Source organism: Telopea speciosissima, chromosome 1 (genome assembly GCF_018873765.1).
Source record: "Telopea speciosissima isolate NSW1024214 ecotype Mountain lineage chromosome 1, Tspe_v1, whole genome shotgun sequence".
Classification (NCBI taxonomy): Eukaryota; Viridiplantae; Streptophyta; class Magnoliopsida; order Proteales; family Proteaceae; genus Telopea; species Telopea speciosissima.
Window position 1 is genome coordinate 61,023,328 of NC_057916.1, and position 23,163 is coordinate 61,046,490.

At 39.7% G+C, this 23,163-nt stretch overlaps 1 protein-coding gene across 1 annotated transcript in view; it reads right to left on the reverse strand.

The window, feature by feature from the left end:
- LOC122643975 (ras-related protein RABH1b) overlaps positions 1 to 20,073 on the reverse strand; it is a 29,122-nt gene extending 9,049 nt beyond the window's left edge. Inside the window, exons 1-4 of the mRNA XM_043837565.1 lie at positions 19,720 to 20,073; positions 12,839 to 12,909; positions 3,844 to 3,932; positions 3,452 to 3,563 (exon numbers count right to left, since the gene is read on the reverse strand). Coding sequence (XP_043693500.1) covers positions 3,452 to 3,563; positions 3,844 to 3,932; positions 12,839 to 12,909; positions 19,720 to 19,836 — 389 coding nt within the window. The 5' untranslated portion in view covers positions 19,837 to 20,073. The remainder of the gene's footprint in view (positions 1 to 3,451; positions 3,564 to 3,843; positions 3,933 to 12,838; positions 12,910 to 19,719) is intronic.
- Between the last annotated feature and the right edge of the window lie 3,090 nt (positions 20,074 to 23,163).

The following is a 23,163-nucleotide window of genomic DNA, read 5'->3' on the forward strand; positions in this document are numbered from 1 at the left end:
GTCGCCATAAGACACCTTTGTAGTACTACCTTTAGGCACAACAGAATTAGCTAAAGGGGGAATCCATTCTAGTCGACCATGTTTAGCTCAACATATTTCAATAGTGTGATTTGGCTTACCACAAAATGTAAGCATTCTGAAAGGTCAATCACTCTACTACCTACTTGTACCTCAGCCGCCACGTCCACGACTACCCCATGAGCCATGCCCCCTTCCAGAGAGGCTAGATCCTCGGCCACGGCCAGCAATAAAAGCAAAGCTTTCTTTAGGAGAGAGAGTGGTATCTCCCCTTGAAGTAGTAGTAATACACTTAAGGCGCGCAAAAGATTCATTAAATGAGGGCACTTTTTCAACTTGCAAGTAGCTGACTCTTAACTGACTCATGATCCGAGTTCAATCCTGCCATAAACTTTGCGACATAGAGCTCCTCATATATACCCATAAAAGAATTAAAATATTCATTCAATAACACTTGTCTCCCCGCTTGAAGGTAAATAGTTTACGTATGGGCCCACAATCACATGGATCATTCCAAAATTAATCTATCACATCTCATGTGACAACTTGTACCCAAGCCCACAATTAGAATTTAATTTAATTCCAACTGAGTGAAGATAAGAATCTCTACACCCATCTTCTTCCTCCAACCACAAAACAAAAATAACAAAAATTAAATTTTGTTTTTTTTTTTTTTTTTGGAGGGAAAAATTCACTGCCAAAATCATTGGGCAGCACGCACACACCCGCGCACCACAGGCAGCAAGCCAGGGCACGCACAGCTTGCACAGGGCAGACTGTGCGCACACTGGTCGTTGGCCGTGTGCAGGCTGCAGCCCTGCACCCCACGCGCGTGAGGTGCAGGCCACGGCCCAGCTACAGCTGCACATCGTGCGCGCGCAGAGGCAGCAGGGTGTGCGCAGGGACAGCAAGGTACAAATATATATATTTTTTTTAAATTCTGGAATATTGGTTTTTAAACCCCATGATGAAATAAAAATTTAATTAATTTTCATTATCTTATATGGGCAAAGTTGTTACAACAATCATAACCACCCATGTGCACATGGCAAGGTTGTTACATGAATAACTACCTTGTAACCCCCCATGTGCCACATGGGAAAGTTGTTACAACCACATTAACAACCCATGTGCAATCATTCATAACCAAATTCTATCATGAATATATAAAGCAAAACGATTGCATCTCATACACAATAATTACATCCAACATTAATTATATGATATCCATAGGTGAGAAATGTGGCTTTGATACCACACTGCAGGCAAAACTACAATTCACGGGATCATGTATCAAGCTGGGTTCACAAATATTGGAATCTGGGTCAGCCCATGGTCTCCCATGGTGACCCTAGGGCAATCCCATGGTTGCCAATGGGAACCCTAAATAAAATTCGGGTACAAGCAGGGACCGATCTAGATCCAGATTTCGTTCTTTTAAACCTTGCTTCGGACATTCGTATACAAGGGAGCAAAGGTCATTATGGCATCCCAATGGTGGGATTCTCTTCACTCATAGTGAAGAAAATTTTTGCCTTTCCAGGGAAAATGTTTTTTGTCTGGTCCCCTGTGTTCATCTCTCTTTTCCCCACATGAAATGACATTTCTGCCACAATTGGGAGAGGAGAGAGATAGACCCAAGGGTGCTGGCGTAGTCCACGCTCCTGGACAAAAACTCCTCCCCTTAAGTTCATAAATCTAGTATTAAATTTTACATTACTTCTCAACCAAATTCCTTGAATTCAAATTTGAAAATAAAGATCCTATTTCAAAAGACAAACTAACATACATAATTGGCGAGATGTTAAGTTAGTTACACAATTATGATCGCTGAAATTTCCATTATCTATTTTGAATTTACTTTACTTCATTTCACTGCACTCCACTTCTCTTTGCTTGCAATCAGATGGAGAGAAACCCTTTTTTGCTTTGACTAGATGTTTGACTTGAAGTTCCAGTTGCCCATTAGAACACCACTATACCCTACAAAATTATTGGTCCTTGATGTGAAAGCATCATAAAAGCTGTCAGACAAGCATTGATACATTGAACTAGTATTTTCTGTCAAGGTTCCAGATTTCAGTTTCGACCTTGTTTTTGACCCTAGTAGAAACCAGAATATTTCGGGTTTTGACCGAAACTCTACAATGTTTCGGCTTTGCCATTTCCCTCTGGCCATTACCCAAATTAAGCATTTCTAAACATATTGGAACCTTTAGATTGTAAAAAAACATATCCAAAATGGTAGTATGGTTTCATACCCTAGGTTGGTAGTGTACGCCATACGTTTCTATACACTTTCTCAAATATAGCCTATTCTACACGCAATTTAGTATTAGAACACACAAAATTCAATGAAAATAACTAAAATATGCATTAGGAATGAAGAAAAATCATTCAATATTACAGAATGTCAAAGTGTTACAAGTACAAGTATACAAGTCTTATAAGTATTCAAGTACAAGTGCACAACCAAGGTTCAAGATTTCGGTTCCGAACCTGGTTTCGGCTAGAGGCTCGAAACCTAAATATTTCGTGATACCGCAAAATTTCTATCAAAATTAGCTTGAGAGTAGATCCCAACACTTTGTTCCACCAAGAAATGTAGGTGATTTGGCAAAAAATACCAAATCTGGGATTTTTTTGTAAGTTTTTCCATTTAAAACATGAAACCACTCGAAACCAAATCTAAAATCAGTTAAAAACGAATTTAAATTGAAACAGTGCTTTTATATGTACTGTTGTGTACCAAAACCAAGTCGAAACCAAAATTTCAGCCGAAATGTTGAATTTTGGTTGAAGCACTACATTCCTACAGAGTCGCACCTAGTTTCTTTTAACCTATGTTGAAACTGAAATATTTCAAGAAATCTCAGTGGTTTCGACCGAGATTTCAAACTATGTTTTCTGAGATTATGTTTACTACAAGCCATGTTTAAAATTCCAAACAGCTCACAATATGTAAGAAAAAATTCCATAAGTTTGATTACAAAAATACGAAATTCACATTTTTTGATAAGTCCGTTTTGCATTTGCTTATTCATATTAGTTTCTACATATTTTCCTTTTTCATCACTCGAACAGACAATACAGAAATCTTTTATGAACACAAGACCACGTCATAACAGTTGAATAACATCCACCACCTAGAAAAAAAGAAATCTATCTTTTCTCTTAGAACACTGATCTGAATATCAACAAGGTTGAGATCCCAAAATTGTAGTCTTTCTTCCTTATCAAGTTCATCCAAATGCAACGCATATTCTGAATAAACTTTTAGACATGTAAACTATAGAGCAAATTATTTGCACCATTTACTATGGAGAAGAATGCATTCCTCTGTATAGCCAATTAATAGACACTTAAAACAAGTTTCGAGATGATACATCCAAAAAAGTTCAAAATAAGAATATAAAAAATAGGTCAGTCTTACCTTTTGTCAACAAGATCTGTTTTGTTGCCAACAAGAACAATAATAACATCACTACCCCGCTCAGTGCGAACCTCTTCAATCCACTTTGCAGTGTTTAGAAAAGATTGCCGACCTATGCCATAAGAAGTTGCCAAAACAGTCAGCAAACAAACTCATGTAAAGTATGTGTATATAAAAGATCACGTCAATGGACAATGAATAGCTTCAGCCTTAATTTCAACTGAAGCATCAAACCAATGACTTTTAAAATGTCCGTTAGCAGCCTTGCTTCTACCTATCATACTGAAGTAGCTATTAATTGTTGATAAGAAAAATAATTCAACATGCAGGAGTCAATGAATAAATAAAACAGGGAATTTCCAAGTACAAGAAAATCAGGGAGATTTATGTACTTGCAACATCATATACAATGACTGCAACAGAGGAATCCCTGATGTAGCTTGGAATGAGGCTCCTGAATCTTTCCTGTCCAGCTGTATCCCTGCGACCAAATAAAACATATGTGACAGATTTTAGAAAGAACATAATTTGTGCAATTAATGTAGACCAGTCACAAGTGATAACCAGTCCACAAGAGGATCGCAAACTTCAGGTCCAGCAACAGCAAATACTTCAATCAGTTCTCAAATTTGCAGAAAATTTTCAGAACAATAAAATTTAACCCAAAAAAAAAATCTAAGGGAAGAAGAAGATAGGGTAGTCTCTCTCTGACTCGGGTCTCTCACCCACAGCCTCTCACCAAATTTTGGTTTCTCACCAATGGCATCTCACCATCATAGTTCAAAATCTCGCGAAATTTCGGCGATATTTCGCCAAATTTCGTATATCTCGAGCTGTCGAGATACGATACCAATCGAAATGGAAAAATACCATATTTCGCGATATCTTGTGAGATATCGGCGAAATATAAATGAACTCACGATATATCGCGAGATATTGAAAAAGTCACAAAGTGTCACGTGCAATATTCGAATATTTGGAAATTTCGGTCATCTCGTTTGGAAATCTCGGTAATTTCGGTAAAATCTTGTTTTGAAAATTTGGAAATCTCGGTCATTTTGGCATTTTACACCCAAAAAAATACCATATTTGATGAAATTTCGGTATCTCGAAATTCGGTCAGGACAGAAACACGAAACAAAGCGAGATTTAGTACCATGCTCACCATACTCTCTCACAGAGCAAAGCACAAAGCTATGTTTTTTTTGTCTTCTCTCAATTTCATTAATCAAATTCAGGTACAAGGTTGTAGCCCCTTACAAACTTATATAGAAGACTCAAACACTTAAAAAGAAAGGCCCAACCCAATTCTTTAACTAATAAGGTAAAATAAACTGACTAGGAAACTAAAATAATGAAAGAAATTGACTCAAAACTGACTCTAACTAAACTAATAAAGTAAATCACGTTTTCCTACTTTCTAACCATATTTTTAGGCTCATTAAAGTGGCTCATTACAAAGAAAACCCATAGGATCAAAGGCCCATCACATACATAATCCAATCCAAGGCTTATTACCAATAAAATAAGCCCTTTAGGTGACTTATTTGCATCAATTCTCCCTTACTTGAAAAAGTAGAGATGTCAAATCAGACTTGCACGATCATCCTTCAATGGGAAGTAGAATTCAACAACCTTTGATTCCATCTGCTGTCCCTCCATGTCTCTAATACCAAATAATGCAAAGCAGTCACAAGTGATAACCAGTCCACAAGAGGATCACAAACTTCAGGTCCAACAACAGTAAATACTTCGATCAAATCTCAAATTTGCAGGAAATTTCAGAACAATAAAATAAAAAAACAAGAAATCGAAGAAGGGATGAAGAAGATAGTGTAGTCTACTCGGGTCTCTCACCCACGACCTCTCACCATATTTTGGTCTCTCACCATACTCTCTCATAGAGCAAAGCACAAAGCTACGTTTTTTTTTTCTCAATCTCAATAATCAAATTCATGTACAAGGCTGTAGCCCCTTACAAACTTATATAAAAGACTCAAAAACAGACTTAAACACTAAAAAGGAAAGGCCTAACCCAATCCTTAACTAATTAGGTAACATAAACTGACTGGAAAACTAAATGAAAGAAAGTGACTCAAAACATGACTCTAACTAAACTAATGAAGTAAATCACGTTTTCCCACTTTCTACCATTATTTTAGGCCCTTTTTTTTTTAACCCAAATATTATCGGGGACCCGAGGCAGCCCCTAGAGATTTATTAAAAAAGATCACCAAAGGGAAATACAAGGGTGGGGGGGACAAAGCCAGCCTTACCCCTACCCAAAGAGGATACAGATCACTCTCACTCAAAAAGAAATAAAACCCGCCAAACCAAAAACAAAAATTTTATTAAAATCCAATCAATTAGAAAAAGAATACAAGGGGGGACATCCCGCCTTACCCCAACCCGAAAAACATGTCTCTCAACAACCACTAGGCCCAAACCCATACAAAAAGGAAAGGAAAGACTCTAATTTCTAAGTACAGGCAAACCAGCACTATCTTCCTGCAGAATACGTTGCAGGTCACCCGGTGGCTGGTTGCCATAGTGGAAAACAATAAAAGCCCTGGTATCACAAGCTAAGTTGGCAAGCCAATCAGCTGCCCTGTTGCTTTCCCTATAAGCAAAGGATAAGAGAGGTCGAGTAGAACGCAACAGAACCATCGTCTCATGGAACCAGTACCAACCCCTCCAAAGAGTACACCTCTCTTGATTACTCATACTTACAATGGTAGGCGAATCTGAATTGACCACAAAATCTGAGAGACCCAAATCTTGGCACAGCTTCAAGCCATCTCTTAAAGCTCTCAACTCAGCCACCGAATTAGTGCAATCACCATAGTAGCTGGAGAAGGCAGCCACAACACTACCCTCCTTATCTCTGATAACCAAGGTTCTAAAACTCGGGTCTCGATGGCATCTCGGCCGGCCGGAAACGAGAGGCAGTCGAGATCTTGCCGTGCGAGGATTACGCATTTTTTTTTTTTTTGACTCGGACCCCCAACTCGATGGGTTTTACACATATTTTGGGTCTGTAACTTGGTATTCAACCTATTTTAGGCCATTTAAACACAATGGCATGCCCAGATTTCCCAAAAAACAAGTCCAAATATGAGTTTCACTTTGGACCAAAGGTTGGTAGGCGACGAGTCGTACTACAACAACCTACTCTATCAAGGATTACACAAATTTTGTTGAAAAAAATAGATTTGGGGAAAACTAGAAAATACCTCTGAAAATTCTTGAAATAGGTGATGATTCTTGGATTGTTGGAGTTGAATCTTCAATTTAGCACTTGAATCTCACTTGAAACCATGCAATCCACCCAAGATTTGAAGGAAATAGGAAGAAAATGGAGCAAAATGGGCTGTTTTCCCTTTCTTTAGAGCTATGGACAGAACTCAGTGAGATTTTCGAGTTCTGTCCATGTAGCTTAGTTTATAAAATGGGTTAGATGGGTGAAATGGGGAGAAAAAATGGTCAAAACCCATATCCAGACCCGATACCGAGATCTCGGCGAGAAATTGCATTTTTATAACATAAAAAATCAGGAAAAAACTTCAAAATTGGTCTCATTTGGCTGGGTTGAGACGATACTGAGATCTCGCCGAGAAAGTGTATTTTTATAATGCGTATGGCATCTCGACTCGAGTTTTTGAAAAACCGAGAAACTCGGCGAGATCTCGCAAGTTCTTGAACCATGCTGATAACCCCTCCACCCCCTCCTATGCCAGGATTGCCCTTATATGCACCGTCCACATTGAGTTTAACCGTGGCAAAGGGGGGACACCAATAAGCGGGGGGAGAGGGCGTTTCAACCTGATAGGAGGATCCGAAAGGCCCAAGCATTGAAGAATTAACCCTTCTCTGTTAGAGCCCGAGCTCCTAAACTTGGAAGGGTACAGAATGTCCTTCACCCAAGCTTTAATGCTCTCAATAACAAAACCAGCAGCCCGCCTTTTTTCTCCATGCCTTCTGCTGTTCCTTTCTTGTCAGAGCTCCCACACTACCAGAAAGGGAAGCAGTCCTGTAATGTAGGCACAGAGACTTTTACCACTCGCCACCCCTTGCCACAGTAGGATCCGACTCCTGGCATCTTGTGAAGGGATTACACCGATATCAAAGACTTATGAGAAGAAAACCCAAACCTTCTTCGCAGTGCCTCCAGCTATCAGGCAATGATCTATTGTATCTCTCCTGGGATTTCTGCAACAGTTACATTTGGACACCAGGGGGATCCCAACAGCCATCAAGGAATCATCAGTGGGAATTTTTCCATTAAGGAGCTACCAAGTAAAAAAGGGAATCTTCGTAGGCAGAGATTGGTTCCAGACCCATTTAGAGTAGGAAACCTCAGGTATTCTACTCCGCACTTCATTCCTGACTGATTTGGTAGAGAACTGACCGTCACTAGAAGGAGTCCAAATCAGCACATTATCCCTTTCACCTAAGGCAAAATTGCTACATATGATGCTAAGCCTGACCACATCCGAGTCAATCAGGTCCAGAACGGACTGTTTCCATGAGCCATCCTCCTCTAAAGCATCCTTGACTTGCAAAGTCGTGTCAACCTAATAAAGTTACATTTTAAATACATGCAGACCTGCTTTATCTTCCATCAAGATTAGGCTCATCTGAGAAGGCAAGTCTTGCTCAACTTGGATAATGCTATTAGTTGAAGACACATAAGCCAAATTTGCCAAAACCAAATCAGCAGCCCAATTTCTTTCCCTATAAGAGCAAAAAAGGTTGACACCCAGAGCTTCTAAAAGGGAAAATATCTCCTGAAACCAGAACCAACAACTCCACAGGTTGCATTTACACTGCTTCACAAAGCTCAACGTAATGACTGAATCCGAACTAACATGGCAACCTGTATACCCCAACTCGGCACATAATTGAAGGCCATCCAATAGGGCCCTCATTTCGGCTACCACATTGAAACAAACACCATAAAATAAGAAAAAGCCACAATTAATTTTCCATCAGAGTCTCTTATGATACCTCCACCTCAACTAATACCAGGCCATCCACATTTAATTTAACCCTGTTGAAAGGAGGACACCAATAAATGGGCAAAGGAACCCTTTGTTTGATAATAGGGGGAGACAACTAGAAAGCCTGCAAAACCATATCATCTTGCAATGATGACGATTTCTTGAAATTTTGGGGGTAGGGAACTTCCCTAATCCAAAGCAAAATCCTATTACTGATAGTAGATGCAGTTCTAATTCCATCCTCATGCTTACGGTTATTCCTCTCTTTCCAAAGTTCCCACACGATAAAAGAAGGAATAATACCAATAATATACTCATATACACCATTGAAGGCCGCTTTTGAATGCCAAAATAAAATCCGGCTTCTTAAATCCTGAGTTGGGATGATATCAACACTCAACAGTCTACTAAAATACCCCCACACTCTAGAAGCAGTTCCTCCAAATAAAAGAGAGTGCTTAGAGGAGTCACGCCAAGGATCCCTACAACATATGCCTTTAGAAGCCGAAGGAATGCCTATTTGCATTAGCACATCACCAGTAGGAATACACCCATTAAAAATCTGCCAAGAGAAGAAGTCTATCTCAGTAGCCACAGATTGATTCCAAAACCACTTGGAGTATGAAATAATTGGGTATGCGGCCCAAACTTCCCGCCAAGCAGATTTAAATGCAAAACTACCATCACTTGCAGAGGTCCACGCCAAACTATCTTTCCTGCAAGAAATGGGATGTTGCAATTTATAATGAGATCCTAAATAGTATCACTGTCAATGAGGTTTAAAGAATTGTAATCCCAAGACCCATCCTCCTGGATCATATTACTAACAAAGGAATTAATATCCACATTCACAGCCGAATTTTTTTAGGTATACGGTTCCCTAACTGGTGCAGTTCCTAGTTCCTCTCACAAGAGGAGGGTGGACCCCACCAGGCAGCTGTCGGTCGGGAGCTGCGGGTGGGTCCCACCCCTCTTGTGAGAGGAACTAGGAACCGCACCCGGTCGGGAACCGTGAAACGATAACGACTCTTCACAGCCCCCACATCCACAAAGTCTATAAGAGGTCCAATTCCAAGCCAAAAAAGCATTCCACCATAGCCGATCAGCCACTTAGACTTGGTTAGAATGATCTCCTTCAAATCCATCGATTTTTTCCAAGATTTAGACCCCATAAGAAAAAATGATATGCTCCCCCTTAAAGAATTTTGCCTTAAAGAAGTTACTCCATAATGAGTTTTCAGAAATAGCACGACATAAACCTTTTATTCTCACAGCCATGTTAAGATCTTCTAATTCCCTTATGCCCAAACCACCTTCCTGTAATGGTCTACAGATTTTCCACCAACTCACCCAGTGGTGAATCTTACAAAAATCTGAATTTCCCCATAAAAAATTGGAGCAAATAGTATTAAATCTATTCATCACAGTTTGAGGGACATCCAGGCTAGACAATATATAAGAAGGCATAGAAGCAAGCACATGTTTCAGCAAGGTCAATCTCCCTCCTGAAGAGAGCAGTTACCTGTATACAGAGGAGAACCCAAGTATGTAATTGGGAGACATTTCTTCAGAAACCCTGTAATGTCACCAATCATCTTTACACGGGGTTTCAGTCATTTTATTACCAACCACAAAGCAACTTTTATTCTTATTAACCAGCTGCCCAAAAAAACGTTTCATACCTGCTAATGAATCCCATAACTTGTTGTTTCAAAGAGGATTTTAGCCCCTTTGTGAAAATTATTGTGTCAACTGCAAAAAGACTCTGAGAAATACTTGGACACCCTCCTGGTAGGTGGAAATATGATGCATGTCCTTCAACAAAGAGCACCTTCAACCCCCTACTTAGAACTTCCTCTGCCAAAATGAAAAGACTTGGAGAAAGAGGATCACCTTAATGAAGCCCCCTTGAAGATTTGAAGTAACCCGTTGGACCCGAATCCATCACAATCGAGACACAGCAGTTGTCAATTGTTTTTTCACCAAGTTGATCCAAGTCCTGTTTAAACCAAACCTGGAAAGGACATCAAATAAGAATTTCCACTCTAGCTGATCATAAGCCTTTGCCATATCTAATTTCAGCACCACATTCCCTCTTCTCGTCTTTCTATTTGTGCCATGCACCAGCTACTGAACAAAAGCGATGTTATAATGAATGTGTCTCCCCTGCACAAAAGCTCCTTGTTCCTCAAAGATAAGATAAGGAAGAATTATAGCCAAACGAGAAGACATGATCTTAACCATAATTTTGTAAGCAAAGTTGCATAGACTAATCCGTCTGAAGTCAGACATACTCTCTGGATTCTCCTTTTTCGGGATAAGAATCAGATGGGAAGATGTGTAGCCTCTAGGCAGGAAGCCCCTTTGAAAAAAATCAATCACAGCCGCCCAAATGTTCATCCCCACCGCATCCTAGCAAGTTTTAAAAAAATACCCAATGAACCCATCCGAACCTAGAGCACTGTCTTTTGAAAGGGAAAACACCACACTTTTCACTTCCTCCATAGAAGGAACTGAAACAAGGCAGGCATTGTCTTCTTCAGTGACCACTGAGGGAATGTTTTCAAGCAAACCAGCATCATACAAACTGTGATCAGATGAGAAAAATTCAAAAAAAATAATTAATTGCCTCATTGTTCACTCCTTTCCCAATAATCCAAACACCATCTTTATTTTTTATTTTTTCTGTTGAGAATGGGCCCTTGTGTTGTGGGGGTACAAGGGTAGTTTCGTTAATTTACCATGAATAGGGGGATTGTCCCTATCTTGGTTTTCTTAGTTTGTTTCCACCATTTTATGTTAGTTTCCTAGTTAGCGTTAGTTTCTTACCAAAACTACCCTTGTACCCCCACGGCACAAGGGCCCATTCTCAACATTTTCTTTTGACATTAACCATGGCATGAAAGAATTTAGTGTTTCTTTCCCCGTCCTGCAGTCATTTAACATGAGGATTTTCCTTCCAAAAAATCTCAAAAAATCTCCTCCTAAAGAATAGTGTTATGTAGCTTAGCCCTAGCCTCCATCAGAAAATTATTTGATGATTTACTAAGGTTCATGTCATGAGCAGCTTCAACCCGGCAAACTGCATCTTCATCATCTTTGACCTTTTGATGGATATCTACAAAGACCTCCCAGTTCCAACATTTAAGCCTGGCTCAAAAATGTTTTAACTTCAAAAAGAGAACTTGGAGGGGGGATCCTGTAAATACTGTAGACCATCCTAGAAATCTGGATGGCTTAACCACATTTGTTGGAACTTAAATGAGGTTGGTCTTCTAGGTACCGGTGTATTAACTTCAAACCATACTGGGGCATGATCTGAACAAGTGCGGTTAAGGTGATGCACCTTACAATTTGAAACTGGGAAGCCCATTGATTATTAAAAAACACACGATCCAATCTAGCTTTTAGCATACCAGGGCCGAGCTGACCATTGGTCCAAGTGAATGCACTTCCGTTATAGCTACCATCAATGAGAGCCGCCACATTCACAAAGTCACCAAACTCTGACATAGACTGGCCACAAGGGGCTCTTCCCCCTGTTTTTTCTGAAGGGCCTAGAATAGCATTAAAATCTCCACACATTGCCAAAGATTGGGAAGCCGTGCTGGCAAATTCACTTAGTTTCCCCCATTAAAGTGGCCCATTACAAAGAAAACTCATGAGATCAAAGGCCCATATAACCCAATCCAAGGCTTATTTCCAATAAAATAAGCCCTTCAGGGGGACTTATTTGCATTAGTAATGCTAGCGAAAATATGTAACTTCCAACACCAAGATAAATCTTACTGGTCTTCTTACTTCCAGATAGATTTTATGGTTCATTCTTGTAATATGTATATCATTTACATTACATGCATACATACAAAAGTTTCTTATCTATTTCTATCCTACAGATTCAAGTCATGCACGTGTCATGGCAAAGTTCCAAAAAAAATAAAAATTAAATGTAGATCACATGTGCTATCCTATATAATGAATATACAGTTTCTAGTAACCACGTATTGATGCTTGCTTTTAAATCTCCAAAAGAAAGGCATTACCTTTTTCTAGAATTAGCCTATCATGGTGGGATTGAGAATGGAAGCTCAGCCCAAACCAGACTTGTACATGAGAAATGCAGGCATCATATATTGGAAACACTTTCTTTTTCTAGTGAAGGTTCTCTTTTGTGTCAAACTTACATACACAGAATTTAATTCATTTTTTATCTCAAACAAGAATCAACTTAACACCCCTATAACACCTCTGTCATAGTGACACCACCCTCTAAATACCAATTTGATTGTTGAAAATCTCCCCATGCACTCCAACTCCGTTCATAATATAGCTTTAGCATTAATTTTGAATGGAGAGATTTGATAAGTCATAAAGTACTGAAGCTTACCAAAGCTGCAGCCGAACTGTTCTATCTTCAAGGTACATTGTCTTTGATAGAAAATCGATACCAATTGTAGCCTGGTAATCAATGTAAGAATGCTATATAAGCTTGGAGAGAAGGACTGGAACAAAACTACTATCAATGTTGAGATGCTATATATACTTGAAAAGAACTAGAACAATAAAAACTCCTTAGAGCTGAACATAAGTCGCTTAGTACAGTAATGGAACGCAAGAAAAAGAAAGATGTTCTTAGGTAACCATTAACCAATCCTTGGAATTAAAATAGTTTCTTCATTTTGAACTAGTCCAGCTCTAAGGAGGACAACAAATGAGGAAAAATAGGAGGCTGAAATCAACCTTGGAATTAGAGATTAAAATAATTTTTTATAGGCAGACACGTAGTCATTAAAATAGTTTCTACTTTTTAAACTAGATTTTATTAGGATAAATGATTTTATTTGTTCACCTGAATTATTGAGAATGTATTAAAATGATTAAAAGTATTGTTTGTGTGAGTGCAGGTAACTTTTCCATTTCCTCTTTAATTTTTTTTATTTTTTATTTTTGACTGATTAAGTAGTTATTGGTCACAGGTATCAACTCTCAATGGTCATTAGCATCACAGCATCATGCTGTAGATGTTAGAGGGCCAGGGAAAAGAAAAAGATTTGGCATGGAATGGAAACAGAGCATAGGAAGATTGTACAGTTCTAACCAACCAACCTGCTCACGCCTATTAATGGCAATGCCAGTATAGGAAAATTTATCAAATTTATAGCACTGACAAGAAAATCCAACTAACTGGGCAGTGACAATGAAAATCCAATTAGCTCTGACAAATTGTGAACGAAGTACAAATGATAAGTGATATGATATGCGTCCAATAATTTCCATTTTGAACAAGTAACATTTTCATGAGTCGCTTAGTTTTGTAAGTTATAGATTAAAAGGTGGGAGCTTAATACATATGACCTGACAAATAAGAGCAGGGGGGCTAGGGAGCTTTGGGATCATTTTGCTCTTATGGGGTTTTTCACATAGTTATCAAGGCGGCGCCATGGCGTCAAGGCGGTTTTAGAGGGTCTAGGCGGTTGGACGCTTTAGTGTGTAACAGAAAGGCGAGCGCCTTGGTTCCAAGGCGTCGCCTTAAGCGCCTTGGGACGCCTTTTTCTTACGGGCGGTCGCCTTAGACCCTTTTTTGGTTTACTTTTGTTTTTAATTTTTTTATGTTTTAATAAGATATTCTAATTGGAAATATCTCATTGGGGGTGTATTTTTAGTTCCATGCTCCGAGAAGCATGGAATCGTAAATAAAAGTTAAAACTTAAAATAAATAAAAAACAAAACCTAAAAAGTAACTTATCAAATCGAATTCCTTCACATTCCAAAATCGAAAGAACAAAAAAAACGAAGAGAAGAAGGCGGCAGCGCTGCGCGACTTGCGCGGCAACTTGCGCGGGACTTGCGGCGCGACCTTGAGACTTCCTTCGAGGCTTCCCCTGAGTTCTCTCTCGGTCCTCGATCCTTCAACCCCTTTATTTCCGAGTTGCGACATCTCAATATCTCATTCTCAATCTCCAGAGAAAAGAAGCGCGGCGTGGCGACTGCCCGGAGTTGCGAGGCTTGCGCGGCAACTTGAGAGTTGAGACTTCATCACTTCCCTCTCGGTCCTCGTCCATCAAGGTTTCTAAAATCTGTGCCCTTCATTTCCGACCTCTCATTCTCCATCTCCACCCCCCCGGTTTCGGCGACATTCCCTGCCTCCACCGGTAAGTATTGTAATTTGTGCACTTATGCATTCTTTTTTTCTTCTTCTTCTAATATCCAAAGTCCAAACCCTTTTCTTCTAACCACATCTTTCTATTTCTTCCTTTTGTGGAAACCAGTGTCTTCCTTTACTTGGCGACAAATTCAGCGAAACCTTGTTGTAAGTCAGTAAGTGTTTTGATTTTTTATTTTTTTATTTCAGTTCTTCTCTTTTGATTTCGATTCTTCGTACTCCCTTTCTTCTGGTCTATTTTGTTAATGATTAAAGATAAGGTGTTGAATCTTTGTTCGTTGCCCATATCATTCGAATCTCTTGTTTCGTTGCCCATAATTTTTCTTTGAAAAGATAAGGTGCTCCTACACCCGACTTGTATATTTATTCCTTAATCACGAAGCACCTTTTTGCTTCATCCATCCCTTCGGCCCTTCCTAATTCTATTGGCAATATCCTCTTTAATTTCCTCAACCTGTAGATGATTGAGCGAAATAAAGAAAATGGGTTCTTGGGGCATCTCTTGGTCATTTATGCAATTAATTTTCAGGATGCATGTGCAAATAGTTTGGATAAAAGTTCTAATGCTACTACAAACATGAAGGGAACAGATATTTTGTTCATAAATATACAAGTCATTGTAATTTTTCTCCCCTTCTCCAACCATGCTTTCGGATGTCATATGATTCATATTTCTTAATTAAACCTTTTGCATAAAAAAGGTGCCAATGTTTGTCTTTGTTGTAGTACTTCTAGTCTTCTATTAGAGTATTAGTTCTATATTTTTAATTTTTTTCTATTTTCTATCATTGTAGACAACTAGACATCAGCTCTTTATACATGGCCAATGTTGATGGTAGTAGTGGGGCTGAAAATATAAGTACGGCGGGATCGGGGATTGATCGAGCAAGGATCCAAAAGGAAGGCTAAGTCTAATGATTACGGGTGGAAGTATGGATTGGCCTAATTTAGAAGACAAGAATTGTGTCAAGTGTATCCTTTGTGGGGTGGATACCGGGAGGAATAAAAAGATTGAAGCAACACTTGGTTGGTGGCTATGGAGATGTAGCCAAGTGCACAGACAAGCATGCGACAATTGCTACTGAGAGATGAGAGAAGCAATCTTGAAAAACAAGAAGAGGAGGATGGAAAATTTGGATGATTTGGATGTTGGTAGTGAAGATTTACTGAAGAAGGGGGCGAGGGGTGAAGAAGGGCATGTAGAGTCGGATTTTGGGGGGCTCAAGCCACTCAAGCCTTATTCAAGCTGCGGAACAACTTCAAAAAATAAAAGTTGTCATTCGGACCATAGTCAAACAACAAGTAAGGGGTCCCATGGATGCTCATGTCAGAGGCGGACTCTGAAGAGGTTGTTGCAAAAGGCACGTAAAGGTCCCCAACAAACTACAATGGAGAACCGTATGAGATCGAGAGGAGGAAAGAGATAAACTTCGTTCTTACTTTGCAAGGTGGGCTTATGAAAGCGGTGTTCCATTCAATGCCTTGAGGCTAAGGAGCTTTGAGGAGTTGGTTGAGGCAATTGGACGATATGGGCAGGTTTCAAACCCCTTCATTTCATGATTATAGGGTTCCTCTATTGAAGTACGAGAAGGAGAAAATTGATGAAATAAAAAAGAAACACACAATCTCTTGGAAGAAAGGGTGCCTCTCATATCGATGGGTGGACAGAAAGAAAGGAAGACACTTAATTAATTTTCTTGTCAACGATGCAGAGGGACATTCTTTTTGGGGTCGTGGATGCATCAAGTCAAATATAAGATGCGAAAATATTATTTGAACTCCTTGATAGTAAGATTGAGGAGATTGGAGAGGAGAATGTGGTTCAGTGGTCATGATAATGCTTCCAATTATGTTCTTCTTTGGAAGGTTATTAATGGAGAAAAGAAAGAAGTTGTATTGGACTCCATGTGCGCTCATTGCCTAGACCTTATGATGGAGGAGATAGGCAATATAAAAACATATAAGTCCGTGATATTGAAGGGAGAAAAATTACTAGCTTCATCTATAGGCATACTCGCCTTCTTGAAGCTATGAGGGTACATACAAGAGGAGCGAGACTTAGTGAATTGGAGCAACCAGATTTGCATCTTCATTTTTAACACTTGAGCTTATTGAAACATAAGGATAATTTGAGGAAATTATTTCTTTCGATCTTGGGACAATTCTAAGTTGTCACATACAGAGGCGGGGAAGCAAATTGTTGAAATAATTCTTTCCACACCTTCTCGGAATGGTGTGCAAGATTGCTTGAGAGCATCATTGCCTCTTATTCAAGTATTGAGGATAGTAGATGGAGATGAGAGGCTGCATTGCACGAAGTATATATTGCAATGGAAGAGGCAAAGAAGAACATAAAATCAAATTTTAAGGGCATAGAAAGAAAATGGAAGAAGATCATAAAAATTATTGATATAGGCGTTGGACAAGTCGGATGGGCGACCAATATATTTGGTGTATTTCTCCTCAATCCAAGCAAGTACTTTAGTGCAATTGAGAAGGAATCGGATGAATCTGTAGTCAACTCCTTGATGCATAAAGCAAATGATGCCTTTAATGATATTCTTACGAGGATGGTGCTTGATACAACCTTGCAAGACAAGATCGATTGCACGTCTCTGCTTATCTTTGGAAGTAATGGAAGTTTTGCAAAGGAGATGGCAATTAGAAAAAGGGACAAGTTGAATCCTAATAAGTAATTTTCTTTTTAATTTATATTGTTTAGTTGTTTCACTTGTTTGTACTTTGTATTTTGCATGTTGATTTTAATTTAATCTATATTTTTTCTTATATATATATATATTTATAGTCTTTTGGTGGGAAAAACATGGAAGCTCTACACCTGAGCTTACAAAGCTTGCAAGACGCTTACTTGGCCTTTGTTGCTCATCCTCTGGTTGTGAGCGCAATTGGAGCATATTTGAGTTTGTGAGTAACCGAGTACTTTAGTACTAAGTTAATTTTAATTTTAATTTTTTGTTTTTTGTGTAGTTTTATGAAAGAATGATTTAAGGAATAAAAGTGATATTTATATATTGTTAATTGTTCTTCAGATTCCCACCAAGAAGAGGAATAGGTTAGAGCATCAACATTTAAATGATCTTGTCTACATCGATATAATCGCCGTCTTCAAGTAAGGTTCCAAGAGAAAAGGGAACAATCCGAGAAATTCAAATCCTTGGTGCTTGATGATCTAGATTGGAGTAGTGAGTGGATGTGGCGTATCGAGATGATGAATTAGTTCATCCTGGGATGATCTCACTTGAGAAGCTGTATCAGCGATTGTCAGAGCATCTTCATCATTTCATGGCACCAATAGAGCAGGAGGAGGTCGGACCATCAACCGATGGAGTGGCTCCGCATTAGCCTCTTATTCACGGCGCAATAGGGTCCGTGAGGAGTCTTCGGATGACGCTGGAGTTCGGGTTGGAGTTGGAGCAAGAGGATGTGCGTGATGATGAAGATGTTGAGGATGATTTTGGTATACAAAGTAATGTTGTGGGCAATAAACAAGAGGAAGAAGATGATTTGAATATACTTAATTGGGAGTAAAATTTGAAGTAGTGAAGTACTAGTTAAACAATTTGTATTAGAATTTGGATGGTTTTTTTAGACTTTTCTTCACTTTAAGTATTTGAATGTTTAAGCTTTAATGATTACTTAATTTTGGCATTTTACTATTTTAGGTTATTTTATGTTTTCTTTTATTGAGTATTGATTGACAGAGTCACACGAGTAGAAATATAGTGGATGACCTTAGGGCCTCTTGCCTAAGCACTCATTTTGGCATCATAGAGGTAAGTATAATAATTTACCAACCTTTTATGCTTTATATTTAATAATTTATAATGTTGTTTCATACTTTAATATTTATATGCTATATTGCTATGATAATATGATGAACTTAGTTTGTTAATTTGTTTTTTTGGATGAATATCTTGCATTGGTTTGACTCTTTAATATTTATTTGGCAAAGAAGTAGAATTATATAATTTTTAATATGCTATTTGTGCCAAATAAAATGGTTATATAAAAAAAAGAACACTAGAACTCCTTTTTCGCCAAGGCGACGCCTTGCGGCCGCCCTATCGCCAAGGCGCTTAGGAAGGCTCTCAAACGCCGTGGTCGCCTTGCCGCCTTGATAACTATGGTTTTTCACTTCATTGGTCACTTTGCTAAAAACCTCTTTGTTGTTGATCTGCTGTTAGAAGAAGCATTTAAGGCATCAAACCATTTTTATTCGAACTGTTCCAATTTTTTCAATTGCAGTTCAATACCTTGGCAAACTAATTGTCACTTTCTGCTTGTTATAATAGTGTTTGAAACCTAATATCACATGATCTTTTGCATATTTAGTCTTTCCTTGTAAGTTTACATGTTTTATCCAAAATAAATAAATAATAAAAATGAGGTTATATAATTCCTGTTTTTTTTTTTTTGTTTGGATAAAATTCTTCAATTATGTTTTTATCTTTTGGTCATTGCTTCGCATCAATCATGCCACACATCACCTAGCCCCTTTGGCTGCCTTGAGAAGACCTTCCATGAACCCACAATCAGGAATGTGCAAGATGGCAGAATGATGAAATCATTTACCGAGTCTAGTTCTGCCTATAAAATCTAAATTATATAACAGAGCAGAAACCACCACATCAGTGGTTGTTCTCAGAACTTCAGCCTGAAGGCCCCCCAACTACCCACATGCGAAATATGCCCTCCACTTGTGAAGGCAGTAAATCACATCCAAAACAGGAAGGTTTCTGCTTTACTCCGCAGTTCCAGAAAAAGGAAATTTTCAAATTATGACACACAACAAGTTACATGATTGATGGCAACTCACGATTCAGATCAGTTAATCTAAGCAAACAGTATACCAAATTACAAGAAATCTAGAATTAAGATAGGCTAGAATCATACGCTAAATGAAAACCTAAACCAGTCATCCATCAGGATACAGCAAAAAGACGAAGGAAAAACAGCACAAAATCGTCAGATCCAATCACTCAGACAAAATTCCCAATCCGATCTCGATAAGTAAACAGCATCAAAAACGTAAATCTTCAATTCACATAACAACACAATCTAAGTATATTTTCTGTCGTCATTACCTGATAAGTATTGTCGAACTTATCGTACATGAATCGAGTAATGATGCTGGTCTTGCCAACGGATTGATCTCCCAAAAACACAAGCTTATACTTGGCGAGAGCTGAAACCGGAGCCATCAGAGAGAAGAGATCTCTCTACTAAACCAGAAAAGGCAAACAGCGAATCAATTCAAGACCTCCGACGGCTTAATAGGACTGTCGCCGGAAATCATACAGGAATGTCGCCAGAGAAATCGAGGAGCTGCTCTGCCGTATAAGATGAAACCGCAATTTGCTTCGCTTCTTCTCTCGCTGTGCGTACGAGCGGATCCGGTCCGCAGCTATCAGCGAAGGGGTTAGAGACCTGGCAGAGAGAGAGAGAGACAATCAAATGTATGTTAAGATTTTTTTTCCTTATAGAAAATGTTAAGACTTCAGACTTAAAAAGACGATGGACTATGGAGAATTTCAAATTGAAAAAATGCTGACTTGTCATATGTTTTATGTTCCGCGTTCAATGGTTTTTAAATAAGGGAGAAAGTTTTCTGTCCAGGAGTGTGGCCTATTCCAGCACTCCCATGAGTCTATCTCTCGCCTCCCCATTTAAAAAGACACTTCTGCCCCCTTGTTTTGAGGAGGAGAGAGATAGACACATGGGAGTGCTGGCGTAGGCCACACTCCTGGACAAAAAACGACTTCCCTTTAAATAATTTTCTTGTTTCCGAGATCGACGAAACCCTGCTTTTTTTGTTTGGTAAAAAACCCTGCTTCTCAACATGTAGGTATCTATAATGTTTAGAAGAAAAGGTTAGGGTTTTTCTCTTTTTTTTTCGCCGCAGAGCATGACTGTTTCTCCTCCCGCCGTCGTGCGTGCTCCTTCCTCCACTTTAGTGCGTGTTTTGTACTCCACCTTAGTCTGTGTTTTCTCTTCCTGTCCCATCTCTGCCCAAGTCTTTCCATCATGATCGTGGGAAGCGCCAACGAAGAAGACGCCGGTGAAGACGACGATGGCAACAATGATAAACTTGCCTAGGCACACGCCAGGTCCCTCGCTTTTTCTATCCTCATCGATGTATCGCCCCCCACTTCCGCCTCAAGGTGAAACAGGCCTCATCCGACGACCTTTTGCCAATCTCCAACCTGACGGTGACTACTCTGACGTTGGTGCCACAGCCGAATCTATGCTTACCGTGCCAGAATTGTTTGGGGATGACCAGATTCAAGTGCCAATGTGTGAAGACCTTCTGCAAAGAGCATCGGTACCCCGAGAAGCATGACTCAGGCAGCTCTAGAGGCCCAGATCTTAGGTGGACTTGTTTGGTTGTTGATGGTCTGTTTTCGTTGCCGCTCACTGAGATCTCAAAGTCTCGGCCCAACGCACTCATCAATGCGCTTCGAGCTTTCAACGCCGCTGATTCCCTGAAGCAGATGGAGAAGGCCATCAAAAGACAGGGCCTCCCTATTCATGTGTGGTTTATTGAGGTTTTTTGCCAATACCAACAATCAATCTCTTTTGTTGTGTGCTCCAAATACAGATTTCGATCTTTGGTTTCCATTTGGAGAACAATGAGGGGCTACCGGAGGGTTTTTCTTTTCTTTTTGTGTGTGTTTGCAAGTGAAGCTGATTCTGGTGTTGATGGCACCGTGGTTACCATCGGCTCGGCTGACTCCTCAGCCGTTCAATCTTCACCAACCACCTTCTGTCACCGGACAACGCTCCACTCACTGATCCAGCAGATCATTGTAGATTTGTTCGAAAGTAGGCTGTGGCAACAACTTTGGTGGTCTTCTTGCCATCAATCGAAGTTCCACTCGTCGACCAAGCTTCGTAGTTGTGTAGGTGGAATCGAGTTGCCAACAAGGCCACTTATTTGTTTGGGCTTGAGAGGACGAGCTCCCTTGCTTCATACCTCCTCACTCCGCTCACTACATGAGTCCTATATGCCCTGGCCGTTGTGGAATACATCAGGCTCGGGATTCCGCTCTTTCTTTAGGGCATCCTCCGATGGGATCAGGCATTGTCCATGGCTTAGGCATGGAGGAGTTAGCATTCCAACCAGTCACAGGTACTATCCGCCCTACCACCATTTAGATCATGGTCCTAGGGTTGAGAAAGCTAGTGTAGGTCGGCTAATCAAATACCCTGCTTCGTTGGATAGAGAGAGGGAGAAGAGTCACCCATTCTTCGTGTACGTATTACCAACACCGGTACTAACAGAAACGAGGGTTCTCAAAAGGGGCCGCTTCACAGACAGCTTTCAAGCTTGACATCTGCTGAACAACTACACTTTTCCAAAGCCTCGTGTGCTTTTTCAAAGCGTTGCTAGCTGAACGGCTGAACAACTAGCTTTAGGCTAACTCGTAGCGTTACTAGCTTGACGACTTTCTATCTTAGAACTTTTTGGATTTATAAAGAGACCACCAATTAATTCATTAGAGATTGGTTCCATTTTCTATCTAAAAAAAGGCAATTGCCAATCTGGTGAAGCCCCTTTTAGAGAAGGAGGACATTACTCTTGGACGGTCGCAGAATTGATGGAAGGGGCTATCCTGGGAGGGCTTGAAAACCTCAATCTTCTTATCTGGATCTACCAGGAGATTTTCACTTTGGGTGAAAAGAGTCGATGATATGGGAGCATAGTTGATTTTAAGCACAGGAGGTGAGGGGCAGAGGTAAGCTCACATCCCGCTAGCATTGGTTCAGCAATCCCAATTGCGTATCTCAATTTCGTATATGAGCAAACATAGTGCTTACTTCCGAAGTTGGGATTTCCATTCCGATCAAATTTCTCTGATTTCCAACGGAAGTCTTTTGGTAACTGGGCTTTTGGGAAAAAGCACATGCCCTCAAAATTGAGCTCTGCACCTCTACTCCCTTCACATTCTTGAAGGCATGTTCTAACTTATCCAATTTTTCCTAGAGTGCCCTGGTTTCGACTGAGTCACCAAGCTTTCATCCGCTTTTACTTCAACCTCCTCCCTAGGAGAAGGGCACAGAAGAATTCATGTGGTGGGGCAGGGGCGCCAGTGGTAGATCAACAGAGGCGAGCTGAGTGAGTTAGTTTTTCACAAAAACCTTGTCTCGATGCACCGGTGATGTGCAAGTGAAGAAAAGAGGGACAAACTTTTCTTCTTCCTAGAGAATTGGAGAAGCTGGATTTTATTTCCTATGGGAAGTCATTTTTTTCACCATTCATTAGCCAGGGGAGTAGGGTTTTTCCCAAAACCCATAGGAGAAGAGGGGATTTCTAAGATACACAGATAATTTATATAATTGATGGTTCCTTAATAGAGGTTTGATATGATACTTTAACCCTTGAGTAGTAAAATATTTCATTAAAATAATACCATTGAATCGTGACAAATTATGGAAATAGATTATTCGGATTCCTTTATGTTTTTCCAAAAATATTGCTATATGCTCAAAGTCCCTTTTTAATCCGCTTCTCCACAAAGAAATTCGTT